At 44.0% G+C, this 25,489-nt stretch overlaps 1 protein-coding gene across 3 annotated transcripts in view; it reads left to right on the forward strand.

Annotated features, from left to right (window-relative positions):
• The window catches only part of IQSEC1 (IQ motif and Sec7 domain ArfGEF 1), a 334,498-nt gene that overhangs the window by 275,245 nt on the left and 33,764 nt on the right, over positions 1-25,489 (forward strand). For all 3 annotated transcript variants that reach the window (XM_051793412.1, XM_051793413.1, XM_051793414.1), the window contains 2 exons: positions 12,200-12,479; positions 16,375-17,639. In XM_051793412.1, coding sequence (XP_051649372.1) covers positions 12,200-12,479; positions 16,375-17,639 — 1,545 coding nt within the window. The remainder of the gene's footprint in view (positions 1-12,199; positions 12,480-16,374; positions 17,640-25,489) is intronic.

Genomic DNA, 25,489 nt, shown 5'->3' on the forward strand with positions numbered 1-25,489 from the left:
CACTAAACTTCCTACTTCAAACAAAAGGTCTCTTTCCATTTTGTTTCCTTAAACACCATGTTCTGTACGCTTGGGTGTGTTGCAGAGGATAAAAATCTCCCTTTTATGAGGTGAGCAGTGGTTCTGTTCCAGTGAGTTGCACCACCTCTCCGTGTGTGCACGGTGCTCAAGGCCAGCTCCCGTTCTCCCGGGATGGGAACAACCCCCTGCCCTTCACTGGAAGCAGGAATAAGTGCCGTGTTCTCATCCATTTCTTTCCTACCTGCTGAGAGTTTCCCATGCCCGTTTCGAAATGCCATTGTTTTCCCATAGAGAAAACTGGTAGGGTTTCATTTCCTTGGGGTTTGTTTTTTTTAGCCTTGGCACAACGAAGTTGGCAGTCGAAATGCAGGGTTTGCTCAGTTTATTTTTATATTCTGTGCACTTCCAGGTTCAGTTAGATCACTAAGGGTGCTTTCTGATCAGACTTTTAACAGTCCATCCTTTGGATTGGCCTTTTAAAGTATGTTAAATTGATCTGTAAATTTATGAGGTTTGTCTGTAACTTCAGAGGGAAGTCCACCAACCACGAAAAGTTGAATAATCCCTTTCTTTCTGACTTTAAAGGTGGGAGAATTTTAGCCAGCTGTTTCTTAAATCTTAGAGAGACAGCAAAATATCTCGTGTTCATCAGTGACAGTGTTTGAAAGCACAGCTCATTAGATAATAACAATATATTATTAACCAGTTGAAATGAGATCCCTTGGTCATTTAAAGTAGGTCTTTTTGTACAGCATTCATTTGCTACTTAACTTAAAATATGGCCTAAGTGAGTACAACTGTGTAGTGATCTGTGACTTTCCCTGGTACAGTGTCCAGTACAGAAAGATGATTTTGTTGCCATTTCTGCTGCATGGGCCCTCTGCATGCTCTTTGATTAATGATTATTCTTAATTTCACTCTAAGGGTGGCCTGCTCAAAAGTTTGTTCCTAGCTCTCTGTTCTCCTTCTTATATTTTCAAATAGTAAAGGGGCAAAACCTTAAAATTAGTCAAATGATAGGTTTTATCAATTATAATTGATCTAAGATGAGAACATAGTTTCTATGTAGGAAATTTCAATGCTGAAAGTGAGCAGGATTTCATTGAGCGTCTTTAAACTGATTCATGTTCATATGATATATGGGGTTTAAGAGGGGAAAGAAGGATATTATCCACCAAGACCTGAACAGGGAGAGGAAACTAGGATTTGGTCTCTTCCAGAACGTGGTTGGCAGCAAGCTGATTTCTCAGCAGTGCCTTCTGTGTCACCCCTTCCTCTGGAGGGCTTGACACAACAGCTGAAGCCCCAGGAGATGTGAAATAGGATGGCTGGTATGGGACACCAAGGATTCCTGTGTTCTATCAAATGGTGCCTCAGCTGTGCAGGCAAACCAGGCTTTTCTCAGCTGCAGAAACCAGATCTTCCTTTTTAAGATCAGCGTTGTATAAAGGTCACATCATGGGATAAACAGGAGAATGTGTATTAATATCCTGCTCTCTTCAGTGTGGTTCATAGGCAGTGCCTATATGCTAAATAAGAGGATTCCAGCTGAATGGTGTATCTGAATAAATGATAGATAGTTGAGGTCAAATTCTACCACAGCTGCATTGAGAAACTGCCCAGATTTGTGAAGCTTATCCCATTGTGTAAGAGTTTGCAGAGGGGGGACAGGACAAAGTCTGCAGTGGTGGGCAGACCTTCACTAATTTTGTTACATGATCCATACCAGATACCACAGTTACACCTAAAAATGGTTAACTTTAGTCCCTGTAAGAAGCTAAAGCATCTTTTTGAATCATACATGACATTTTCTGATGTTAGTATGTTCTATGCTGACACATCAAGAGGAAGAACTGACCATAAAAAAACCTCTCTAAAAATACTAAAACCTGGGCTGATTTGAGCCACAGGCCTCTAATTGCTACCATAGTAATATTTTAATAATATCCATTTTTTAAAGAGTTTGAAGGATGGAATATGATTGATGCTGGGTGATAATTAACACAAATTGGATGACCTGGGATAGAAGCTGAGATTTGTAAACTGTACTCAAGTTCTGTGGGTGCTGTGAGTCTCCTTTGTTACTTTCCAGCTGCTAAATAATGAAAATAAAATGCAGCTTTGCCTTTAGCAGATCAGGCTCATAAGGCAGTAAGTGGCTACTGGTGAGGGTTGGTTGGTTTGACCCTTTGCAGTACATATTGTGTCTGATAGCAGATATGCTGCCACTCTTGGACAAAGGTGATCTGGGAGGTGTTTAACCTTGGAAGCTGAAGATAATCTCAAGTGAGTGCTTTCCAAATGGATAGCCTTAGCTCTGAGCTCTATTGTAAATGTTGTTCCCTAAAATAGAGAATTTGGGTATGATTTTGTTCCACTCTATTTTCATCTTGCTGGTGTATCTCCATTTCAGTAGTGACAGTGCATTCATTCCTACATTCTGCTTTGGGGTGGAGAAAATAACCTCTCATCTTTTTTTCCCTGCTCTCTGCTACCATTAATGGCATCTAAGACTGGGGGTCAAAATGGCCTGTTTTAAAAAGCATTTTTGTTAATGCCTTTTATAGGGTTGTTTAGTGAGAATTAAACTTGGTAGTGTCCAAAGGAGTGTATGTTGGGGTTTTTCTGTAGTTTCAAATCCAGGACTTGGCCCAGAGAACAAATGCAGGTTTGCAGGGCACTCAGGGTACTGTGTGAGGAACTCTGCTCCCTGTCCACGGCTGTCAGACTGTTTTGACTCAGCCTGGTTGTTATTGGCAGTCTCACCATACAGAATATTCCTGAATGAAGTGACTGCTTTGTTAGTGTTTGCTTCTGAGACACATGCAAATTTTGTCTGGATTTTTCTCGCAGTGATATTTAACTTCAGTAAGATGAATTACCTGGGACATTACTTTGATGTGCATTCAAAGGTTTCATTTGTTTTTAACAGAAACAGCTGAACTGAGAGTGCATTCTAAGTCAAACACATCGGTCAATATTTCTTTCCTGGATCAAAGCCTTTGTGAGTGCTGTTGTCCATCATAATGGCTTTGAACTCTTGACAGTGTATATTTGAAGGTAGATTGGTTTGTTAATGTTATTGCATTTATTGAATTTGGGGATTTGTAGGAGTTCTTAATATAATTGACTTTTGTTTACTAGACAGCACAGAACAGGCATGGCAATAAGAACTGGATTCTAATCTGTTGCAAACCGTACTAATAATATACTTCTGCTCAAATGTTCTCACTCCACTGGGGAATACTGGGGGGGGCATGGAGAAAAATGAATGAGGTACATCTGGCTGGTTTTGCATTTTTAGAAGTCACACTAAGAACATTTTGTGGAGAGTAATTTGAGATAATCCAATGCATACATGAGAGCTTTAATTAAACACACCTTGTAGTTGAGAGCAGAAAGCCCCACAGGTACTGAAGTGCAAGCCAGCTTTTGAAGCAGGGGGGTGGCCCCTGGTGCCAAAGGAGTGCTGTGTGTGGGGAGCACAGTCCTGGCTAGCAGTGCTCTGCCTGGAACTGTCGCTTCCAGTGTCACAGGCAAAGCAGGGCTACCTTGCACTTGTAAAGGCAAAGTTACGCGCAAGAAACGAGCTTTTGGAGAGGTTTGTTCCTCTGTGGAATGCTGCCCTGGACCCAGGCATTATTGCCATTCCAGTGGTGTGTTCCAGCCTTCCTGGTGGAAGTGTCTGACCACCCCAGCTGCTCCAGCAGCTGCCCTGGGCTTCTCTCTGTTACTGACTTGGTTCCATGGGCGACTTCTGGTCTGCATTCCTTGAGCTAGGTAGAGAATTTGGATCTATTTCAAGTGGGAATCTATAATTAGGAGCTAAGATCAGACTTTGACTGGTTTGAAGCTGCAGATTTTAAAAGGAGATAGTTGGTGTAGAACAGATGCACAGCAATTCTTCCTCCCTGTTTACACAGAATATTTATTTTTGAGTGAGGCTGAAGTTTTACTGGGAATCATGTTTATGAAAAGAGATTTTGATACAAAAAGCTTCACTCTTTGGTTTGCATTTAAATCCATCTCATAAATCATCAGGTATCCAGATACTTCAGCTGTGGATATCATGTTCATGTTTATGGACAGAAAAGTTTCGGGGACAAAGGAAGAAAATCAGCTTCCTGAATTGTCCTATCAGTAGATATGACTTAAAAGGAACCAGGTTTACATGCGTTTTTCCTGAAGAGGAGAATCAATTATATGGATTCAGGGAGAAGCAGGCAAGTTAGAGAAGGTCTGGATTTGACTGAGCAATTTTTTAAGAACTACTCATGCAAATGTTTCACTGTTGCAACAAATAAAATAAACATATCAATCCTTCATTAAGTTCCATTTGAATTCAGGCTGTGCAGACTACCTGCAGTTTTGACTGCTGTCCCTGGCAAGTGCTGCTCTGCCACAGTCCTGCTTTAGGAACTGCCTCCTAAAGAACAGAACATGTGCATTGTCACGGCCAAGCCGAGTGTTTTATCGTCTTGTGCTGACTAGAATTTTAAGTTGGCTGTGGTTTAGTTGCTGTGTTCATAATACTTGGGCTTTCTTTACACAATTTAGAAGAAGAGACATTTATTCTGTATACCTTTGAACTTGTAAGGATCTAAAATGCTACGAAAAATCTTTACGATCTAACAGCACAGACTTATTATATTGTCATACTTCTCTTTATGTCCAAAGCAGATTTTTTACAGGATTAATATAATGCTGATTGGTTCTCATGTGTGTACCATCCAGTTGTTTGGGCCTGTTTTCAATTACATGTCTTTATATTACACTGTTGAAAGTCCATTCTAAATGAATGATGAAAATAACAGTGATTTCAGAGACAACTCATTGGTAAAACAGTTTCTCAAGTGTTTACTCTGTTTTGCTGGGAGGGTCTCTTTGGTTCTATTTTAAAATGTTGCATGCAGTTTTGGTTTGGCATTTGCATTATTTAGAAGCATGTTGAATTTCTTTGTTGCAAACTAAATCTGCAACATACTGGTTTGAACATTTGGATGATTTCTGTGAGCATATGTTCCCACTATCTTTGTATTTTAGTCCTAAAAATGCACAGGGACACTTGACTGCTTGTAAACTGTGGGGCTTCTGGGGTGAGTGGCAATACTGAATCACTCCTTGCATCTGATATTATTGTTATATACTTCCTTTTTACATGCATGTCCTTTTAAAGATAAAGTACCGGGCCTCAGAAAAAAAGGAACTTTCTGGTCTTCTGGTCGAATGTCTGTCTTTCGTAGTACAGTTTCTCTGACAGATAAATTCTTGTGCCTCTGGATACAAAACTGTAGCTCCTCTGGTCATTTTGCCATTAGTCAGTGGAACAGATAAGTCTGTACTCATGGAAAAGCTTAGAGTTTGCTCCTTACTGGAATTTAGATCTTAAGGACTCTTTCCAGTTTCCATTTTAAGCTCAAATGTTGAGGTTTTCTAGTTTTTCTAAATTTTGTCTCTGTTGTGCTTATTTTTAGTTTTGATAAGAGTCTGACAAGATTTGAAGGAAAAGGAAGGTGTGAATATAAAAATGAAAGGAATAACAGTAGATATTTAAACATCCTGAATAATATGTTGGTTTAAAATATGACAGTGGATTTAGTGTACTGGTTGCTCATGCCAGCCTTTGTGAGCAGAAGTAACAATTCCCCCAGAGGCTGGTTGGGCACTGCCCAGGCTCCCCAGGGCAGTGGGCACAGCCCCAAGGCTGCCAGAGCTCCAGGAGGGTTTGGACAACACTCTCAGGGACAGGGTGGGATTGTTGGGATGTCTGTGCAGAGCCAGGAGTTGGACTTGATGGTCTTGATGGGTCCCTTCCAACTCAAGATGTTCTATGATTCTCTGAATTGAAGGTATAAAATGAGAGTAAGGGAGGAAAAGACCTGCCAGGTTTCTGCTGCTAAAATGCCTGGAGAAGAAATAATGTGCTTTGGTCATGGCTAACCACACAGCTACAGAGGGAGAGAGGAGACAGAGCTTTTTCTTATTAGGTAATTCTTGACATGAACTCATCCCCTGAGCAGTGGGAAATAACTGTGAAAACCACAACCTTTTTCCAAGCAGCGACATCTCCTTCCCATTTCGTCAGCCTCCTTTGTTGGTGCTGCTTGAGTGCAGAGCTCCAGCCAGGCACCATCCCTCAGCCTTGGCAGCTGGGCAAAGGAGGCAGAGGAGCAGCTCCTGGCAGCCCCTGGGTGTGCCCTGGAGTCAGCCCTGCATCGGAGCCGGCAGGAGCTCTGGGGCTGTGCAGGGAGGGCACAGCGGGAGGGGTGGGGGACAGGGAGCTGTGGGGTGGGTGACAGGGAGCTGTGGGGTGGGGGACAGGGAGCTGTGGGGTGGGGGACAGGGAGCTGTGCTGTGGGGTGGGTGACATGGGGGCTGTGCTGTGGGTGACAGGGGCTGCCCTGTGGGGTGGGTGACAGGGAGCTGTGCTATGGGGTGAGTGACAGGGGCTGCCCTGTACTGTGGGTGACAGGGCCTGCCCTGTGGGGTGGGTGACAGGGAGCTGTGCTGTGGGGTGGGTGACAGGGAGCTGTGCTGTGGGTGACAGGGAGCTGTGCTGTGGGGTGGGTGACAGGGAGCTGTGCTGTGGGGTGGGTGACAGGGGCTGCCCTGTGGGGTGGGTGACAGGGAGCTGTGCTGTGGGGTGGGTGAGAGGGAGCTGTGCTGTGGGTGAGAGGGAGCTGTGCTGTGGGGTGGGTGACAGGGCCTGCCCTGTGCTGTGGGTGACAGGGAGCTGTGCTGTGGGGTGGGTGACAGGGAGCTGTGCTGTGGGGTGGGTGACAGGGAGCTGTGCTGTGGGGTGGGTGACAGGGAGCTGTGCTGTGGGGTGGGTGACAGGGAGCTGTGCTGTGGGGTGGGTGACATGGGGGCTGTTCCACGGGGTGGCCCTTCCCCACCGCCCGGCTGGAGAAGCCAGCAGGCCCTGCTGCCATGCACAGACCACTTCAGTGGTGTAGTTTAATTTAAAAGTGTTTGCAGAGCATGGGGCTCAGCTCCTGCAGGAAGTGCAGAGCCATACACAGGAAAAACGGCAGAAAATGCCTGAATCCAGCTGGTGAATACTGGCTTATAACCATTGAAAGTAATCTGATTTTCACCCAGAGTTTTACCTATCCATTGTAATGTATTAAAATGTGGCCTGTTTCTGTCTTTCTCTAAGCCTTTGTTCTTCCCTGTTGTTCCTTGATACAGTGGTGGTTTGGGATTTTTTAGCAATATTTTAAGTTGAGCATTATGCAAGAAGAAACTTCCAGTGTCAATTACTGTTAAATCCTGATTCAGCCAGTGCTGACCACTCTTTCAAAAAAAAAGTAATTGAGACGTCCAAAGTTTTTCAATGGCTCTGGTTTAAATTTTTATTCATGAAAAGTCATATTAGTAGTACTAATTATTTTTAAATATTTCATATTCATTCTTTAGCTGTTCCATTCTCCTCTTCTTTGTAAAATACTACTAAACAACCTTTCCCTTTTTCTGGCTTGGCAGATAATGAATGTCTATTTTCTGCTGAAACAAGAGTGTGATAAAACAATTAGAATTCTAAGAATGAAAAGTTAATTTCAACTGGTTTGCTTTCTCCTAATATTACTTAATTCAACAGATTGCTGGACTCATTAGTAATATGCAGTTGCACATTGCAGGGACATGAACCAAATTAATCCACTCGATTTTCTTTTTTTAACGTTGATTCCACTGGACATGTAGGATAGGTGGCAGATGCCTCAAATTGGAGACCTTTATTAAGAAGGTTTTTTTTAATTCCAGTTGGGACTTTTAATTAACATTTATTTATTATAATATATAGTATATAAGTATAAATAATAATAAACTAACCGTGTTGCATTGTCCATTTTTACGGTGTGCTTCATGTACTTAATTTGTCACCCATGTGAGAAAAGTAGTGTGTGAAGGGTGGCTGCTGGCAGTGAAGCAGTGCTGGAGAGGTGTCTCAGCTACTCCCTCAGTCACAGGGTTCTAGTTCTTGCTGCCAGCCTGGAGCAGAATCCTTGGCATTTTTGTGTGTAGGCATTTCTAATAAGTGGATAGGTAAGTGTTCTGAGCCTGTTTTAGTCATAGAATTGTTAGGTCGGAGAAGACCTTTAAGATCATCAAGTCCAACCATCCCCCAGCACTGCCAAGGCCACCACTAACCCATGTCCCCAAGTGCCACATCCACGTGGCTTTAAATCCCTCCAGGAATGGGGACTCCACTGCTGCCCTGGGCAGCTCTGTCAGGGCTGGACAACCCTTTCCAGGAAGAAAACCCAACCTAAATCTCCCCTGGTGCAATTTGAGGCTCATGTCCTCTTCTATCACTTGTTCCCTGGGAGCAGAGCCAGACCCCCGCCCGCTCCCCCCTCCTGTCAGGGAGTTGGAGGGACTGAGCAGGTCTTCCCTGAGCCTCCTTTGTTCCAGGCTGAGCCCCCCCAGCTCCCTCAGCCCCTCCTGGTGCTCCAGACCCTTCCCCAGCTCCCTTCCCTTCTCTGGACATGCTCCAGCCCCTCAGTGTCTTTCTTGTCATGAGGGGCCCAGAACTGCCCCCAGAATTCGAGGTGTGGCCTCAGCAGGGCCAGCACAGGGAGATAATCCCTGCCCTGGTCCTGCTGCCACAGCAGGGCTGCCACAGCCCAGGGGCCATTGGCCTCTTGCCCCCCTGGGCTCACCTGGGATCACATCCAGCCACTGTCACCAGCACCCCCAGGGCCTTCTCCAGCTTCCCAGCCCCTCTGCCCCCAGTCTGTAGCACTGCAGGACTTGTTGTGATCCAAGGGCAGGAACTGGCACTTGACATTATTGAACCTCACACAATTGGCCTTGGTCCATGGATCCAGCCTGTCCAGATCCCTCTGCAGAGCCTTCCTACCCTCCAGCACATCAGCACTCCTGCCCACCTTGGTGTCACCTGCAGACTGACCAAGGGTGCCCTCGATCCCCTTGTCAGGGTTATTGATAAAGACATTAAACAAAACTGGCCCCAGCACTGCCCCCTGTGTAACCCCCTGGTGCCCATTCCCAGCTGGATGGAGCTCCATTGCCCACCACTGGTGCCCATTCCCAGCTGGATGGAGCTCCATTGCCCACCACTGGTGCCCATTCCCAGCTGGATGGAGCTCCATTGCCCACCCCTGGTGCCCATTCCCAGCTGGATGGAGCTCCATTGCCCACCCCTGGTGCCCATTCCCAGCTGGATGGAGCTCCATTGCCCACCACTGGTGCCCATTCCCAGCTGGATGGAGCTCCATTGCCCACCTCTCCCTGGGCCAGCAGCCAGTTGTGAGCCCAGTGAGCAGTGTCCCACCCAGGCCATGAGCAGCCAGTGTCTCCAGGAGAATGCTGGGGGTGTCAAAGGCTTTCCTGCGTCCAGATTCACATCCAAAACCTTTCCCTCACCCCCTGAGCTGCTCACCTTGTTGTAGGGGGAGATCAGGTTGGTCAAGCAGGACCTGCCTTTCCCAAACCCGCACTGGCTGGGCCTGATCCCCCAGTTGTCCCACACATACCATGTGGTAGCACTCAGGATGATCTGCTCCATGACCTTCCCCAGCACTGAGGTCAGGCTAACAGGCCTGGAGTTCCCTGGGTCATCCTTCTGTCCCTTCTTGTAGGTGGGCATCACATTTGGTGACCTCCAGTCCCCTGGGACCTCTCCAGTTAACCAGGACTGGTGATAAAAGATGGAAGGTGGCCTGGAGAGCACTTCCACCAGCTCTGGGTGCTGTTCCCCCTCAGTGGAGCAATCCAACCTGTCAGCCTTACAGCTTCACACAAGTCATATTTATTGAAATGTTTTTCTTTTCCACACATATGTACAGTAGTAGGAAGTAGAAAGTGAGCTGCTTTTCCCTGTCAGTGGAGTTCATTGGAATGCAAGAGCTCATACGGAGTTCGAGCTGCTCCTAAGGAGGCAGAAGAGCTGGATGGGAGAAAGCCCTAAAACACATGGTAGTGGCTGTGCATGTGGGTTTGCTTTGAAGGGCTGTTGTTTGCAGGAGGCTGCCTGTTGTAAAAAGGTAATTAATTCCCTGCTTCACAGGTCAGGTGGTAGGGAATAGGCCTGTGAGCAAAAGGAGAGCAAGCATTGTAGTCAGTCAAGCATCACATTGATATCTGGAAAAAGTACAAGAGGCAAACTAAAATTAAGAAGCAGCCCTTAACTTTAATCAGAGCCCTGGGCAGACCTCCTTCCACCTTTTTCTGCTAGGGCAGAAACTTTTTGTTGCTGAACAGGTTAAGTGATCCATTGAAGGTATCATTATTAAACTGCCAACAGGAGGTTATAGTCAACATGGAAGGGTTGTTATATAGTTCACAACGGTGAGGTTGGCAAAAAAAAGTCACAAACCTAAGAAGGGGGAAATAGTGATAATTCCTGCCTTTCTGTTAGAAACAAATTTTCCATACTTGTATGAAAAGTACTTATAAACTTGCTCTAGGAACCTGTGATGTACAGAATAGTGTGGCCTCAGAGTTGGCAGGACAGAGAAACCTATTTTAGTGTTTAAAGAGAGAATGTGATACTGTTTCTTTAATGGATGCTTTAGGGAGGCCGATTTATTTGTGATCAGTGGGTGGTTACACAGTTTCAGTGTCACTAGCAAAACTCGGGCTAATTTATCGTTTTGAAGTTGAAAGCCAGCTGGATCACCGAGGGAAAGGGATTAGTTTCCTGTCAGCTTCCTTTTTGGAAAAAGTAATGTGTGCACACTGAAAATGTTTCCAGCTTGGGTTAAGTATGTTTGAAAATACCTTTCGGGTAGAGTCATATTTTGATGGGCAAAGAAAGAGTGCTTGCTTTCAGTTTTCCATGTTTATAGAAGCATTTTAAGAAATCTAAGGGGCTTTTTTTCTCCTTCCCTTTAAAAAGTACCCACTGTTCAAGCTGGGAGGGTTTGGCCAGTGTTAACCCTCTTCTCTCCTGGTGGAGAAGGTTCAGTCAGAAATTGGTCTGTACTTTCTGAAGGGACTGCTGAGAGACAACAGGAGGACTTTGGTTTTTTATGTTCCCCTTCATGTGAATGAAGGCAAAATAAGAATTACAGGACTTGGAATTTTACTGCTTTGGAGTTGGGCTGTGCCTTTCCTAAAATAAAAGGTAGGGCAAGTGCTGCAGATGCTTATATTTGGTCATGTGTGGAGTGCTTCCTAAGTCTTTTGAGGGATTAAAAAAAAGTCCAGTTTCGTTCTGCTGTCAATGCTCTGTGTACACAGGGTGAGGCAGACGGGAAATACTGATGTGAAACATAGGATACGGTGGAAGAGTGAAAGTGCAAATCCTACTGCAGGGTGAGAGTGCCCTGCTGTAAAATACAACCCAAACACAAACTGCTGTGTCATCAGGACTCCAGGATATGCCTGGGGCTCAGCTTTAAAATGTTTCCTGTTATGTACCACCCTTTTAATACAAAAATGTTTTTTCCTTTTCTTTATTCCTTAGCAATAACAGCATTCATGTGAAAACAAAATGTTTTATTTGCTAGATAGTTTCTAATGTGTTTTCTTCACCTGAAAGCACATTGCTTTCATTAGCTGTAAAGAACATCCCATGGGATGCTTTACTCCAAAGGATGCCAAAAGCATCCCATGGGAGCAGTCTTTCACTAAGAGAGAAATAAATGAGATTTCTCCTGTAGGTACTTTTTCCCAACTTTAGTCTTTAGAAACATAGTAGCTCTCAAGATCCATTAAATCCCAGCTCTCCGTTGAGTAATCTCCAGGAAAGTAATCCTTTTATGTCAAACTGTAATATGAGGGTAAGAAAATATTGCTTTAATTTGTCAAAGCAAGGAAAGACGCAAACAAGCATCTGTCACTTTGAGTAGAACAACTTGGAAATGAGCAGTATTATAAGAAATTAGAAGTTTTCATTCATTTTACACCATAGTTGCCTAAGGAACTGAGGATGTTATTAATAATTACTGTATAAAGTGAAATAATGCTTGAAACCTGCATTGTCCTGCTCCACTCACGATCTAAAGGTGATACCTGCAGGACAAACTGAGACTTGTTTAGAGTACAGCAAAAACTGTGGTGTTTGACATGAAAGCCACACTCCCTGTAACAATTGCACCTGAACTTCAGCCAGATGTGCTGGGTGCCTGCAGTGTTGCTCAGCAGAGCCGTGCTGGGGGCTGCTGAGGTCTGGGGGCAGCACTCACCGTGTCCTGTCTGTCCCCTGCAGTGTGGAGGGCGAAGCTCCGAGCAGTGAGACTGGCACGTCCCTGGACAGCCCCTCTGGGTACCACCAAGGGCCGATAACCCACAGCTCAGCCATCAGCCCAGACCACTACGACCCCTCTCCCTACGGGCTCTACTCCATCTCCCCGGGACAGCGGGCACGGAGGCCCAAACTGCAGCACTCCGCGTCCATCCTGCGCAAACAGGCCGAGGAAGAAGCTATCAAAAGGTCAAGATCGCTTTCTGAGAGCTATGAACTCTCCTCAGACCTACAAGATAAGCAGGTATTTGGGCTTTGTTACTTAATTTAAGACAATGGCAACATGTCTGTAAACTGGGGGGAGTCTTTTTTAGCAACACATCAGTTGTGATGCTGAAAATGCCTTTTTTCTGTGCCCAGCTTAGTTCAAATAGTCATATGCCAGCATTTCTGAGGTTTTTGACTCTTTTATCCTGTATTGTGTCACCCCTGTGTCCCTTACACCTTCCCCACTTCCTGAAGAAAGGTGTAAAAGATATGTTGATAGTTTTAATAATAAAGACAGTTCTACCAGGAACTTATTCTGGGGACAATAATGCAAAATATTTTCCTAAGCAAATGAGTCGTTTTGAAACCTGGATATTTTTGTTGCTTCTGAAAGAAAGGAACAACGTATTGCAGCTGATATTTTCTTGTATCTGTGGGGTGAATTCAAGGCTTTAATTGGCTTTACTCAACTAGGCAAAACTCCCACATCCTTTACAAAGAAGTGGATGTAGATATTCGAAGCCTTTGTCCGTAAAAAGGCACTTTTGTAAGACAGTCAGTCTTTCCTTCTAGGGTTTGTTTCGAATGTATTCCTATTTGAAAGATGTTTATCACCATATAAGTTCATATTTATGATTTGAAAATGGTGCCCTAAGAGTTTAAGGTAGGCAAATATGCAGGATGCACCGATGTCAGTGGTAGATGAACAATAGCCAATAGATCAATGTTTTCTGGTTTGGAGGGTTTTTTTTGGTTAGAGGTCTTATCACAGCATCACAGAACCTGCTGAGTTGGAAGGGACCCACAAGTATCATCAGGTCCCACTCGTGGCCCTGCACAGACCCATCCCCAAGAGTCTTGGAATCATCAAGGTATATTCCATAGTCACTCCAACTTCTGTGTTAATATGGTGAAAGTGGCAAAATTCCACAGACAGGAAGCAAACTATTCCTGATTTTGGACCAAACATTGATAGTCAGTGAAATTTATAGGGGCTAAATCTCATTTTCAGGTTGGGGGATCATAAGATGTTGTTCCAGAAGGACCTGGAAGAACAGACCTTGAACTCTGCCTCAAAGTTGAAGCCAATATTTGGGATAGCAAGTGTGAGTTTAGTTTAGCCTCCACGCTCACCAAATTGTGGGGACACCAGGTTCCTGATGCCAGCTCTGCTGCTAAATTGGACCTGCTTGTGAGATCAAAACTGTTCCTTCCTGTTCCACCTTTGGCAGTGGTTTTTGCTGGATGTCTCACCAGGGATCGATGTAGAGTGTGAGGCTTTCTGAGGAGATCTCCTGCACTGCAGATATTCCACAGAGCCCAATTCCATTTGTCCTTCTGTGCCAGTTTGATGGAGAGTGAGGAGGACTGCAGATGTTATTTTGTATTTGTTCAGGGAGTCTTGCACAATAAAAGTGACAATGATACATGAAGGAAGCTTGATACTGCAGAGTTGGTTACTGCTCTTGAAAAGCTCTCCTTAAAATAGCTGAAGATACTAAAAACGATGTAGGAAAATGTCCCAGACTTTACCTGAAGTTAACCTGCATTAAATATGCATTGAAAAGGTGCATGAAATAGGCATTAAAATCTATTAGAAATACTAATCACAAGTCTAACTCATCTAGGCAAGTTGGAAAATAATCTCAATTTAAATTCCCACCAAACTCCCCTAATTTATGATGATCAGTGATAATGCTATTTTCTGCGTAAAGCTGAAGGACAACAGCTTGTTGCAAGAATAAAGTCCAGGTAATTTGTTTTGTGGAATATTAGGTTTTGTTACATTCTCTCTCTCTAACTGTGCTAGTTTACTTTTCATTAGGTTTGACATTTAATTTTGAGAGGAGAACTGAATTGACAAGTTGTTTGTTTTGAGATTAGTCCAGCAAATAATCTCTTGTGATTTATAAAAATACATGTGAGATAGATATATATAGATATACACATACATATATATATATATATGTATGTATGCTGCAAATAGAAATAGTAGCAAATGTGTGGCAGCAGTGGTAAGACTGTGATAGATTATTAAATTCTTAATAATTTTTTGAATCTTCAGAATGCTTTACAAGTAACCTCATAGTCTCTTTGGCACGTGCAAATTTGGGGGCAAAACCCCCCATTTGGTAGTGAAAGGCTGAACAATTGCTTAAAGAGACACTATAGAAAATTATGCAGAAATTTACATCTGGAAATGTAAATCCAGATGGAATTTGGAGCTGCTCAGAGATCAGTAACAGCTTTTTGAGCTTGGTTAAAGCAATTTTAAAGATACAGTCAAAAGAACAATTCCCTGCCAGTAATCCTGATCTGAGTCCACCTGAGAAGCTGACCTCCTCAGTTTATGCCAATAACTGTGCAGAATATTTTTTGCCTCTATAATTAATAAAAAAAAAAATAAAAAACAGTGATTTAGTGAGCAAAAAGGGAGATCATCTTTAATGTGGAAGGGGAATGGGAGCTGCTGAACCTGGCAATGGCACTGAAAGAAATACTTCAGCTACTCCCAAATGATAGACATAATAGACTAGAAAATAATTTTTAGTAGCATTTAGTTCCTTTCATAGAAGGAGGATGAAGTCCCTCTGCACATCAGTGTCTGAACTTAACAGTTAGTGGGAGATTACTTGGAGAGATCTCCAAGGTATGAGATTAAAAAAAACGTGGTGTCTCATGAAAAAGGGTACCTGAATTTGCAGGCAAGAAGAAATGACTTTTGAATCATTACAACATTATGAAAATTGCATGGACTCACACAAAAATGCTGCCAGAAAAATGGTGGGTTTAATTGTAGCACTGAACATATTGATTTGTCATAGCTGGTTTGTGTTTGTGAATTGTATCGATCTGGAAAAGACTCATCAGAGCAGAAATTAAATATTGGGGGGGGGGATAAAGAAATGTAGTTATTCATCTTGTTCAGTGTTTTTTAAATAAGTAAAAGGTTGAGGCACTGAGGGTTGCCCAGAGAAGCTGTGGCTGCCCCTGAATCCCTGGAAGTGTCCAAGGCCAGGTTGGATGGGGCTTGGAGCAACCTGGGCTAGTGGAAGGTGTCCCTGCCCATGGCAGGGGGTGGAATGGATGGGCTTTAAGGTCCCTTCCAACCCAAACCATTCTAGGACACTATGATGCTTTTCTCATTTTGGAAGAAAAGCTTTGAAAATATATAATAACTATTTCAGAGGTATTGGCACATCGTTTTCAATGGGTTAAATTGGTAGCATTTATATGTATTTATTTTGCATATTCATTCAGTTAATTGGAAACACTGGCAATTTTGAGAGTAGTTACCAGATTGAAAATAAATTTGAATTTTTATTTAGAAACTCTGAAATATATTCTTGGTTTGAGGAAAAATGTGTTTGTGGATATTCTATCAAGAGACACCTCTCTGGAAGTGTGTGTGTTCTGGGAAGCTCAGTTTTGCTTTGATATCAGGCCTGGGTGAAACGGTGCTCCGGGGGTTTTATTCATGCAGGTGCCTGTCTGGGAAGGTGGGGACCACTTTGAGAATTTACTCCCAAAATATGGCCATTTGCATTGTGCTTGGAATTCACTTCTCTGCAGTTGTCCCTACAGAGAGTGTGGCAGCATTATGCTGCAGCAGAGCTCTGTCCCGTCTGCTTTGACATGGCCACACCACTGATAATGCGTGGAAACCAACTTTTAAATGAACACACAAATTGCCAACACCATAATTTTATATGACAGTATTCACAGAGTCATATTTTTGTATTTTAGGGTGGAATTTACAAACGACTATTCAGTTCACTGTTTGAGCTTTGAGTTTTTATTTTCAAAACCGGTGTATGCTCTTTGGAAAAATGTCTGAAAAATTGCAGTTGTTCTAAGAATTCTCTTTTTTTTACACTTTAACCTCGTTCTAACCTGCATTAAGCTACAAATTCCCTGTGTTCACCCCCCAGGTGGAGATGCTAGAACGGAAGTATGGGGGCCGTCTCATAACCAGACATGCTGCTCGCACCATCCAAACCGCCTTTCGCCAGTATCAGATGAACAAGAACTTTGAGCGTCTCCGGAGTTCTATGTCTGAAAATCGCATGTCAAGGCGCATCGTCCTGTCCAATATGAGAATGCAGTTTTCCTTTGAAGGACCTGAGAAAGTCCACAGCTCTTACTTTGAAGGGAAACAAGTTTCTGTTACAAACGATGGGTCAAAGCTGGGATCCCTGGTACCGTCTGAATGCGATGACCTTGGAGAAACAGCTACGATGAAGTCTCCAGCAGCATCGACTGATTTCACTGATGCTATAACGGAACTGGAGGATGCCTTTTCCAGGCAGGTGAAATCCCTTGCGGAATCCATCGATGATGCACTGAACTGCCGTAGCCTGCACTCTGACGAAATCCAGGCTGCAGATCAGGTCAGAAGTCGTGAAATGGAGAGGGACAGTTGTGCTCCAGCCAAACCAGCAGTCCACAATGTGGATCACAGGAAGCTGGATGAGATGACAGCGTCATACAGCGATGTCACGTTGTACATCGACGAGGAGGAGTTGTCCCCACCCCTTCCCCTCTCCCAGTCCGTGGACAGGCCGTCCAGCACGGAGTCGGATCTGAGGCTCCGCTCCGTGAACTCTTCCCAAGAATACTGGTCCATGACCCACAAAGATGATAAGATAGACACTGATACGAGCTGCAGGAGTACCCCGTCCCTGGAATGTCAGGAGCAGAGGATGAGGATGGATCACCTACCATTGCTAACTATAGAGCCACCCAGTGACAGCTCCGTGGACTTGAGCGATCGCTCGGAGAGAGGCTCATTAAAGAGACAAAATGCCTATGACCGGGGCATCACCAGTCAACAGGGAAGCCCAAAACATATCCCTCACAGTATTCCTGCCAAGATCATCACCCGGGAGGAGCAGGAGGCAAGACACAGGGCCAGGCCTATAGACAGTCATTTAGCCATCAATGGCACAGCAAACAGGCAGAGCAAATCCGAGTCGGATTATTCCGACGGAGACAATGACAGCATCAACAGCACTTCCAACTCGAATGACACAATAAATTGCAGCTCAGAATCTTCTTCTAGAGACAGCCTAAGGGAGCAAACCTTGAGCAAACAAACCTACCACAAAGAGACTCGCAACAGCTGGGATTCCCCTGCCTTCAGTAACGATGTTATCAGGAAACGCCACTATAGGATCGGGCTGAACCTTTTTAACAAGTGAGTACAGCCTTTCCTCCCTTTTCCTCTGAGAATGAACCAGCAGTATTTTTCTTGTATTGGATAAGGTAAGCCTGGTGTCTGATATTGACCTTTCAGTGAATAAACAAGCTGCTTGTGGTGACTCTTCGTGTTCAAGTACTTACAAGTTGACATCTCCATAGTTAAACAGCTTCGGGGGAAAAGAAAAAATATAATTATGTGTACATAAATGGTAGTGAACAATTTAAGTTTAACCTGATTCCTTTCTTGTGGAGAAACGTGGTGGCCTGATCCTGATCCATTTTTTGGTGTTATAACAAATTCAGATTCCTTCCTGCCCTAATCATGTAGGTGATGTAAAACTTGTCATATGGGAATTCGAAAAAACAAGCAGTGTAAGATGAATTTCCTGAATTACACTGGCAGGGCCTAGAATTTGTTCAGTAGATTTCCTCAAAACTTTGATACTGAAACCCAGTGCACTGAATATTTTTTATACTAAATAAATATTTATTATTTATCATAAAAGTATCACAAAATTTGTATTTCTGTCTATGACTGATAGTTTTCCCATGTATGGAGTTGTTTAAAATTTCTATAAATAACTTTGTCACATTTCTTTGTTTTATTGAAATACTTTCTCCTTTGGACGCTCCCACGTGGCAGCAGAAAACCAGGAGAGGGTAGCAAATAATTACTACTCTAAACTCTGTACTCCTTTTATTGGAGTTACACAGTTGTCATTAGACCTATCATAACCTGAAGATAAGAACAGCTGGGGGGTTGGCATTAGAATTCCTGGTCTTTCCTCACTGCTCAGTGTGCCGTTTCCTGCCCTAGGGTGGGTGTAATGTACCTAAACCTGTAAAGCTGTGCAATCCAGCCCCAACATGGACTGGCCAGGCTGGGCTGTAAACACTGAGCTTTGGGTTTATATCTTTGAGAAAAGGCCTTTATGGAAGCTTTTAACCAATTGGAATTACACAAGTCATAGGATCTCTGCTCGTGAAGCTGCCTGGGTAGGAAGACACACCGATTAGCTTTTTTAAGAAGATTTGAAAACAATGACATCCTTGGCAGGATTGAGGAGGAGGAAGGTGGTGCTGCTGTTGGCTGACATTTAAAAGACTTTTGGGTGGTGTTTGCTGGGTTTTTTGCACAGCAATTAAACCTTAAGCAGTCAGTGATCAGTGAGCTACAGGCTTCATAACAGAGTCTTTTGAGTCAATGTGAGGAAAAAGGTGAATGGAAAAAGTGCTCAAGCAGCGATGAATGAGAGCTTTGTAAGTTGTCAGATGCTTCCAGTGACACATCAGTAGGAGGCTGAAAGGGAAAAATAAACAGAGAAGTACAGAAGAATAGAGACTGTTATTTGAAACACATCTAAGTGATCTTGCTGCATGGATTTGAACAGGGATAAACCTATTTTACATGCTGGCTAGTTGTAAATGATGTGCAGTTCCTTAGCAGTGAGTGCTGCGAGGCAGGACTGCACAGACAGCACCTCTGTGTGTGATCTTGGGCTGTGGGATTGTTTCATTCCCCCACTGCATCAATCTCCAGGATGGATAGAGAAGTGAAGACTCATTGCTGGTGCTGTGTCCCTCTGATCTATTGACAGCTCAGACAGTCCCCGAGCAGCCCATGGATCTTGGGTTTGATTGTGGCTCTTCAAGCCTGCAGATGGTGACATTTTCAATAATGTGCAATGTCAGGTATTGAACCACCACGGAGTGTGATGGTGCTGAGTCTGTAAACTCTTTGAAAAGAGCTGGGAATAACTTTTGAAAGTCTCTTCAGAGTGTGTCAGGTGGGATTGCACATTGCACCTTGGGAGGTGAATGAAGGGTAGACATCGTGGTCAGGCACTTGCTAGGATTTGCAAGGGATGATTTCTTCAAGATTAAAAATCCTTTTTAGATCTGTGTTGTACAGGTGCTTTAGTTTCAATTAACTTCCTGAGCATTATGCTGAAAGAAGTGGCTTTGAACTCACCTAGTACAAGAAGGCAAGTGCTTTTCCAAATACCTGCACCTACCAGAGGAAATATTAGTGATGTCTTTTACAAGAATTTTGTGTTCATTTCACTGCATCTTTGAAATCTTCCTTGCAAATTAAGATCCCAAACCTTAATTAATAAATAATCGTGTCATTCCTTTGTGGTACGTGAAGCTTGGCTGAAATGCAAAGAATTCAAAACCTTGCATGAATTGTAGTAAATACTTCTGCTTTGTTCACTAGGAGTGCCAAAAGAATGAAGTTTTTAAAAGCATGAAAAGTCAATATTTTCACAGTCGAAATTTCAATTTATGATTTCTATGTTTTTTCTGGTTTTCCTATTACAATAACAATATTCAGAAGCCAAAGTGCAGTTTTCTTGCCAGAGACCCTTTGTTAGAATAGGCAGTTATGGGTGGAGTAAAAGTTGAGCACACCTGGTGATCCAGTTAGCTTAATCACTAATATATGCAAAGCATTAGTAGCACAGAGGTCCCTGGAGAATGGAGAGCACAGGACATTGGAGAAAAAAACTATAGGTGATTGAAAATCATTTTCCTAGGAGTTTCTGAAGTTCTAGTGGAAGGTGTCCCTGCCCATGGCAGGGGGATTGGAACTAGATGATCTTTAGGGTTCCTTCCAACCCAAACCGTTCTGTGATTCTGTGATCATCACCTGATCATAGAATTTGTTTCTGACTATAACTTGGCAGTCAGTTTGGAACCGTGGTGTTGAGTAAAGAAGTGTACTTTTCCAAAGATGTTCTGTAATAGCCACTATACCAGAACATCAAGTATTCCCCAAATGGAATGATCTCTGCCAAAGAAACTGCAGCTGAGGAGCAGCTTTGAATGGCCGCGGTGCTTCCCCCGTCAATGGGCTGTCAGTGTGTGCTCCCATTCAGTGCCTGCCCAGAGGAAGGGCTGCAGGTGCATGCCCAGAGAGCAGCAGCTCCCAGCCAGGCTCGGGCAGCCCAGCTGTGTTGAATTAGGCAGTTTCCTCACTGTAGCTGGAAAGGGATGTAGTCTGGGAGAATTTACACTAGAAACCATTCCTCCCTTATAGGCAGAGGGAAAACACTACCTAGAAAGGTTTATTTTGCAGGCTCCAAACCCTGCCAATGCAAATCCAGCCTTTGAGACTGGTTTGCTTATAAACAAGGCTTCAAGAGGCCTTTTGACTGCTGCTTTAAAACGAAAAACAAGAAGAAAAATTTAAAAGGGCCGTGATTTCATTCTGCTGTTTGTTTTGACTGCAGGCTGGAAATACCAGGTTTACCAGTTATTGCACCCCAATCTGGTAGGATTTTCAGGTTCCATTCTGCTGCTGCTGCACTGATGGTTCTGACAGATAAAATAGGACTGAATGGTTTAACCTCAGCAGTCTGAGGAGGCACGTCCTGCCCTTGGCTCAACTGTGCAGTCAGCAGGAACAGGCTGGAATGCTGTGCATAGCTGTGCATGTGGAGGGAGAAATACGTTGCCTTAAAGCCTTCTCTTGTGCCACCAGGAGGGTGACAGCAACTCTGGCTGCTCCCCAGGTGTCTGTGGCTGCCAGGGGTGTTTGGTGATAGCAGTGCCTTCAGTTCCTGCAGTGCCACACCCGGCTGGGCCACGGCAGGGACAGGGGGTCAATGTTCAGCCCTCTGGGCAGGGGGCACAAGCACTTGCTATCTTAATAAACTGTTTTCAACAACACTTGGACAGCATTCGAGTGCTTTGAAAATTTGATGTGCCTGTGCCTCATGTTATAAAATATGAGAGAGAAAGTTTGCATTGCTCAGTCTTGTTTTTAAACTGGCAGAGCCTGGAGTCACATTTAGGAGCTCCTTTGGGATATCAGCTATTGAAGGCACCAAGTTGCTCTCTCATCTGGCAGTGTTCCTATGGCATTTCCTGCCGTGGGAGCCAGTCCTGCTGGTGCTGGTGCCAGTTTCTGGCACTGCTGGTGAAGAGAGGGAAGTGCAGCTTGTGGACCATCTCCACCACACTGCTCCAAGCCCTGTGCTGGGGCAGAGTTCTGGGGAGGGCTCCTTTCATACATCCTGATGTTCCGTGTACATCCTGGACACGACACCACTTTCCAGTGCTAGAACAGAGGCTGGGCCAGCAAGAACTTCACAGTAATTTTCCCCAGATGCCTTTTACCCCCCACCTCCCTTTTTTTGTCCTCTTTTGCTTTCTGGAAAGTGTAGTGACAGATGGAGAACTGTTCCCAAGTGTCCTCAGTGCATTACAACATACTGTTCTGAAGGGTTTGCTGGAGCTTCCTTTATAACAGGCCATTATCGAGGTTCCTGCTATTCCAAAGTTCTCTCAAAGGATTTATTGACAGAGATAAAAAGGCACTAGGATCTGTTTGGAATATGCAGTGATGGATCATCTTTTGCCCTGGAAGCCCCACTGCCTTCGTTTATTGCACAATGGAGAGGATTTTATTCAAAATTTAAAAACCACTCTTGATACGAATTGGATACTAATTCCAGGAGCAGGCTTTTTTAACATTTCTAGATTCCTTGGAATGTTAATTTAAGATGTTATTTATTTTATTTAGCAGATATGAGAGGAATTTGCTGAGTGCTGGTGGGATTACACCAAACACAAAATTGGAAATTACAATTTCTAGAGAAATTCTAATTGGAAATCTGAGCCACACAATAATAACATTTGTGAGAAGGCACATTTTTCATTTTCCATGAAAGCAACTTTAGTAGTTCAACAGAGGTATAAGGTTTCCATCATTTACATGTAGGCAGAGATTGAAGGTAATTTGGATTCAGAAAGCACTGCAAATTTTTCTCTATTAGAAATCCTTAAAACTTGCCAATTGTTATTAATTTTGTTTTTAAAAAGGAGTTTTGTAAGTAGTCCATATTTTAACTATTGTCAGAAGTGCCCTGATCTGATGTTGTCAGTTTATACCGATCACATTCCTAATGAATTCCACTTTAGATGCTGAACATACTCTCTGAATTGCTTATAGTCAGATCCCATGGCACCCATTGAGCATTCTACTGTCTGGTCTGCAAACATGTACTTTCTTACTGATCCCCTTAGAATTTTAAGTTGAAAGCTTAATTGGAAACATTTCTAATGATTTTAGACTTTGTAAGTGCAGATTGAGTAGGAGGGAGAAGGTGTAAATCAAACTAAGTTGGTTCTCTTTACCTTTGAACCGATTCTTTTATTTTGTCAGCTGATCTCTAATGTCTTTGCAAATTGTATGTCTTCCATGATTTTTTGAAAGATTCAGTAGAAAGAGGAAAGGGGAGGGAAGAGGTCTGTTCAGGATTTCACAACAGGGCCATTTGCCATCCTCGTGTGTATGCTGAGAGGGACTTTATTGTCATTGCAACATCTGGACTGCAGATTATTCAGCCACAGACAGTTCCAACAAAAATTAAAATCAAAGCACTCCATGTAACTTGTCCTCTAACATGCCGAGGAGTTAGTAAGAAGAGAAGAATGTTCTTAGTATGACTCTCATTATTTCTAAAAACATTTAGCCCTAAGTGAGAACACCCAAAGGAAAAAAAAAAGGCTCTGTGTGTGTTGCTTTGTTCTGTTCGTGTTTTATCTTTTCTCCCTGAGGACCCACTTTTCCTCCTTTTTTTCCAAAATAAGAGCCTTAATTAGCATATATTATGTCCTGCCCATGAAAACCAACTGAAATGTAGAACTGTGGATTCAGCCAATAGTATATATAGGATGTATGTAATAGTGTTTTAAGTGCTGGTTTCAAATATGGGCACAAGGATTCCTTTTACTGCCATTCAAAGCGGGTATAAACTCTGTGAAGGCAAACGTAGGTTTGGAAAGGCTGCAGGAGGACTGGCAGTGACTGTGAGTGAGTGTCCCTGGATCCCTGAAAGAGCCATTACCTCATCCCTGCCGCCAGCTCCGCCTGCCCTTCAGCATTCCGGGCACACCAGCATTCCGGGCACACGGCTCCCTCCCTGCTGCGGGCCAGGCATGGGAGCTGCTGTGCCCTCCCAGTGCCTGGGTGCCAGGAATGGGAGCTGCTGTGCCCTCCCAGTGCCTGGGTGCCAGGGATGGGAGCTGCTGTGCCCTCCCAGTGCCTGGGTGCCAGGAATGGGAGCTGCTGTGCCCTCCCAGTGCCTGGGTGCCAGGGATGGGAGCTGCTGTGCCCTCCCAGTGCCTGGGTGCCAGGAATGGGAGCTGCTGTGCCCTCCCAGTGCCTGGGTGCTGTGCCCTCCCAGTGCCTGGGTGCCAGGGATGGGAGCTGCTGTGCCCTCGCAGTGCTCAGGATGCAGTGGGATTAGGGAATGACGCCGTGGATGGAGGGATTTGGCCGTGGGAGCAGCTCCCAGACAAAGCGGCTGATGTGACTCCGAGGGCCAGAGTTTTAATGCCTTCCCCCCCACCCCCGTTCCCAAAATCTCAAGTGGTCAAATTTGGAGAGTGAAAAATGTGAGCAGCTGCCTTTGCAGGTATAGAGGGGACAGTTTGATAGGGAGTTGGGAAGGCTGTGTAGGAACCCTTGGAGTAATCACAGAATATGCTCAGTTGGAAGAGGCCCATGAGGGTCATTGAGTCCAACTCCTGGCCCTGCACAGGATGATCCCCAAGAGTCACACCAGAGTTAAGAAGAGAAGGGCATGGCAATTCCCTCTTCTTGTGTAACAATTCACATCTATCTACTGAATTGGGGGTTGCTGGATCTGTAAATGGTAAATCTAGAGATCTTTAAACAGTATTTTGATATTGCCCATCTCAAAGGTGTCCCTTTCAAAGGGGGTGTGGCTGGCAGTGTTTCCCATTTGCAGTCAGCACAGGTACAGAAATTGAAGCTGAAGTGCTTCTGTTATGAACTGGGGTGAGGGTGTGGAAGGAGAATTTAGGGCAGGGACAGCACAAGACATAAAGACAGGGAGAGTTCCTCAATTTAAAGGACACAGTCATCCTAGTGCCTCATTCCTGCCAACAGTTGCATAAACATGAGAGCAGTACACAGCCCTGGCAAACAGTGCTCAGAGAAATGGCAGGTTTTCCATATGTTTGTCCCAAAGTGGAGTGCGTTTTGCTGTGCTGGCAGCTACAAACTCCTTTTCCTACTGTTTGAGAAATGCAGAGATGCCACGGGGTTGGAGATGAGAAACTCCACATGGAGTGTTTTGGGACATTTATTTAACTAAAATATTTCCTTTTTTCTCACTAAAATATTTCCTTTTTTCTAGTGAGGAAGGAGGGAGTGGGGGGAAAAAAAGAAAAAACAGGTTGTCCGCTGCCAAGAGAGGGAATAACGAGGAGCTAGGGATTGTGCTATAGCATGATGACTCAGGATTGTTTTTACCAGCAAGGACATGTCCAGCTACTGCACTGCAACTGCTTGGGGTGTGCCTTCTGATTGTCTTCACTGTGCTTTTGTTCCTCAAGGATGTTGCTTCTTGCACAGAAAAATCCCTTCTGAAATTGCTTTGAACTGTACTTTCCTTCCTTTATTAGAATAGCCCAGACTTTCTGCTTTGACCCTTTACGTGCCTTTTAGACACGTGTTACCCTTTATAATCAGCTCTGATTCAGGCAATAGTTTTCAGAGCAGCCTAAACTCTCAGTAGCAGTAGTAATGTTTAATGTATAGTTTCCTAGCACTTCACTAGGAGATAGTGGCATAAAGAAATGGGGTGGTCAGGCAGAAAGGAGTGGTAGAACCGTTTAGGTCACTTACCCAGTTTTATGAAAACAGAAATCTGCAGAGTTTCCTCTCTTTATTCTGCTCCCCCACCAAAGAGAACTGGGCTCTGAGATCACTTCCTAGTGAATTCTTTCATTGGTGATGTGAGTATGAATTGACTTTCCCTGAACAGAGGTTACTCCAGGTGATTTGGTGTGATTTAAAGTAAGCTGCAA

Source organism: Manacus candei, unplaced genomic scaffold, assembly GCF_025592945.1.
Source record: "Manacus candei isolate 608988 ecotype Guabito, Panama unplaced genomic scaffold, ASM2559294v1 h1tg000036l, whole genome shotgun sequence".
Lineage (NCBI taxonomy): Eukaryota > Metazoa > Chordata > Aves > Passeriformes > Pipridae > Manacus > Manacus candei.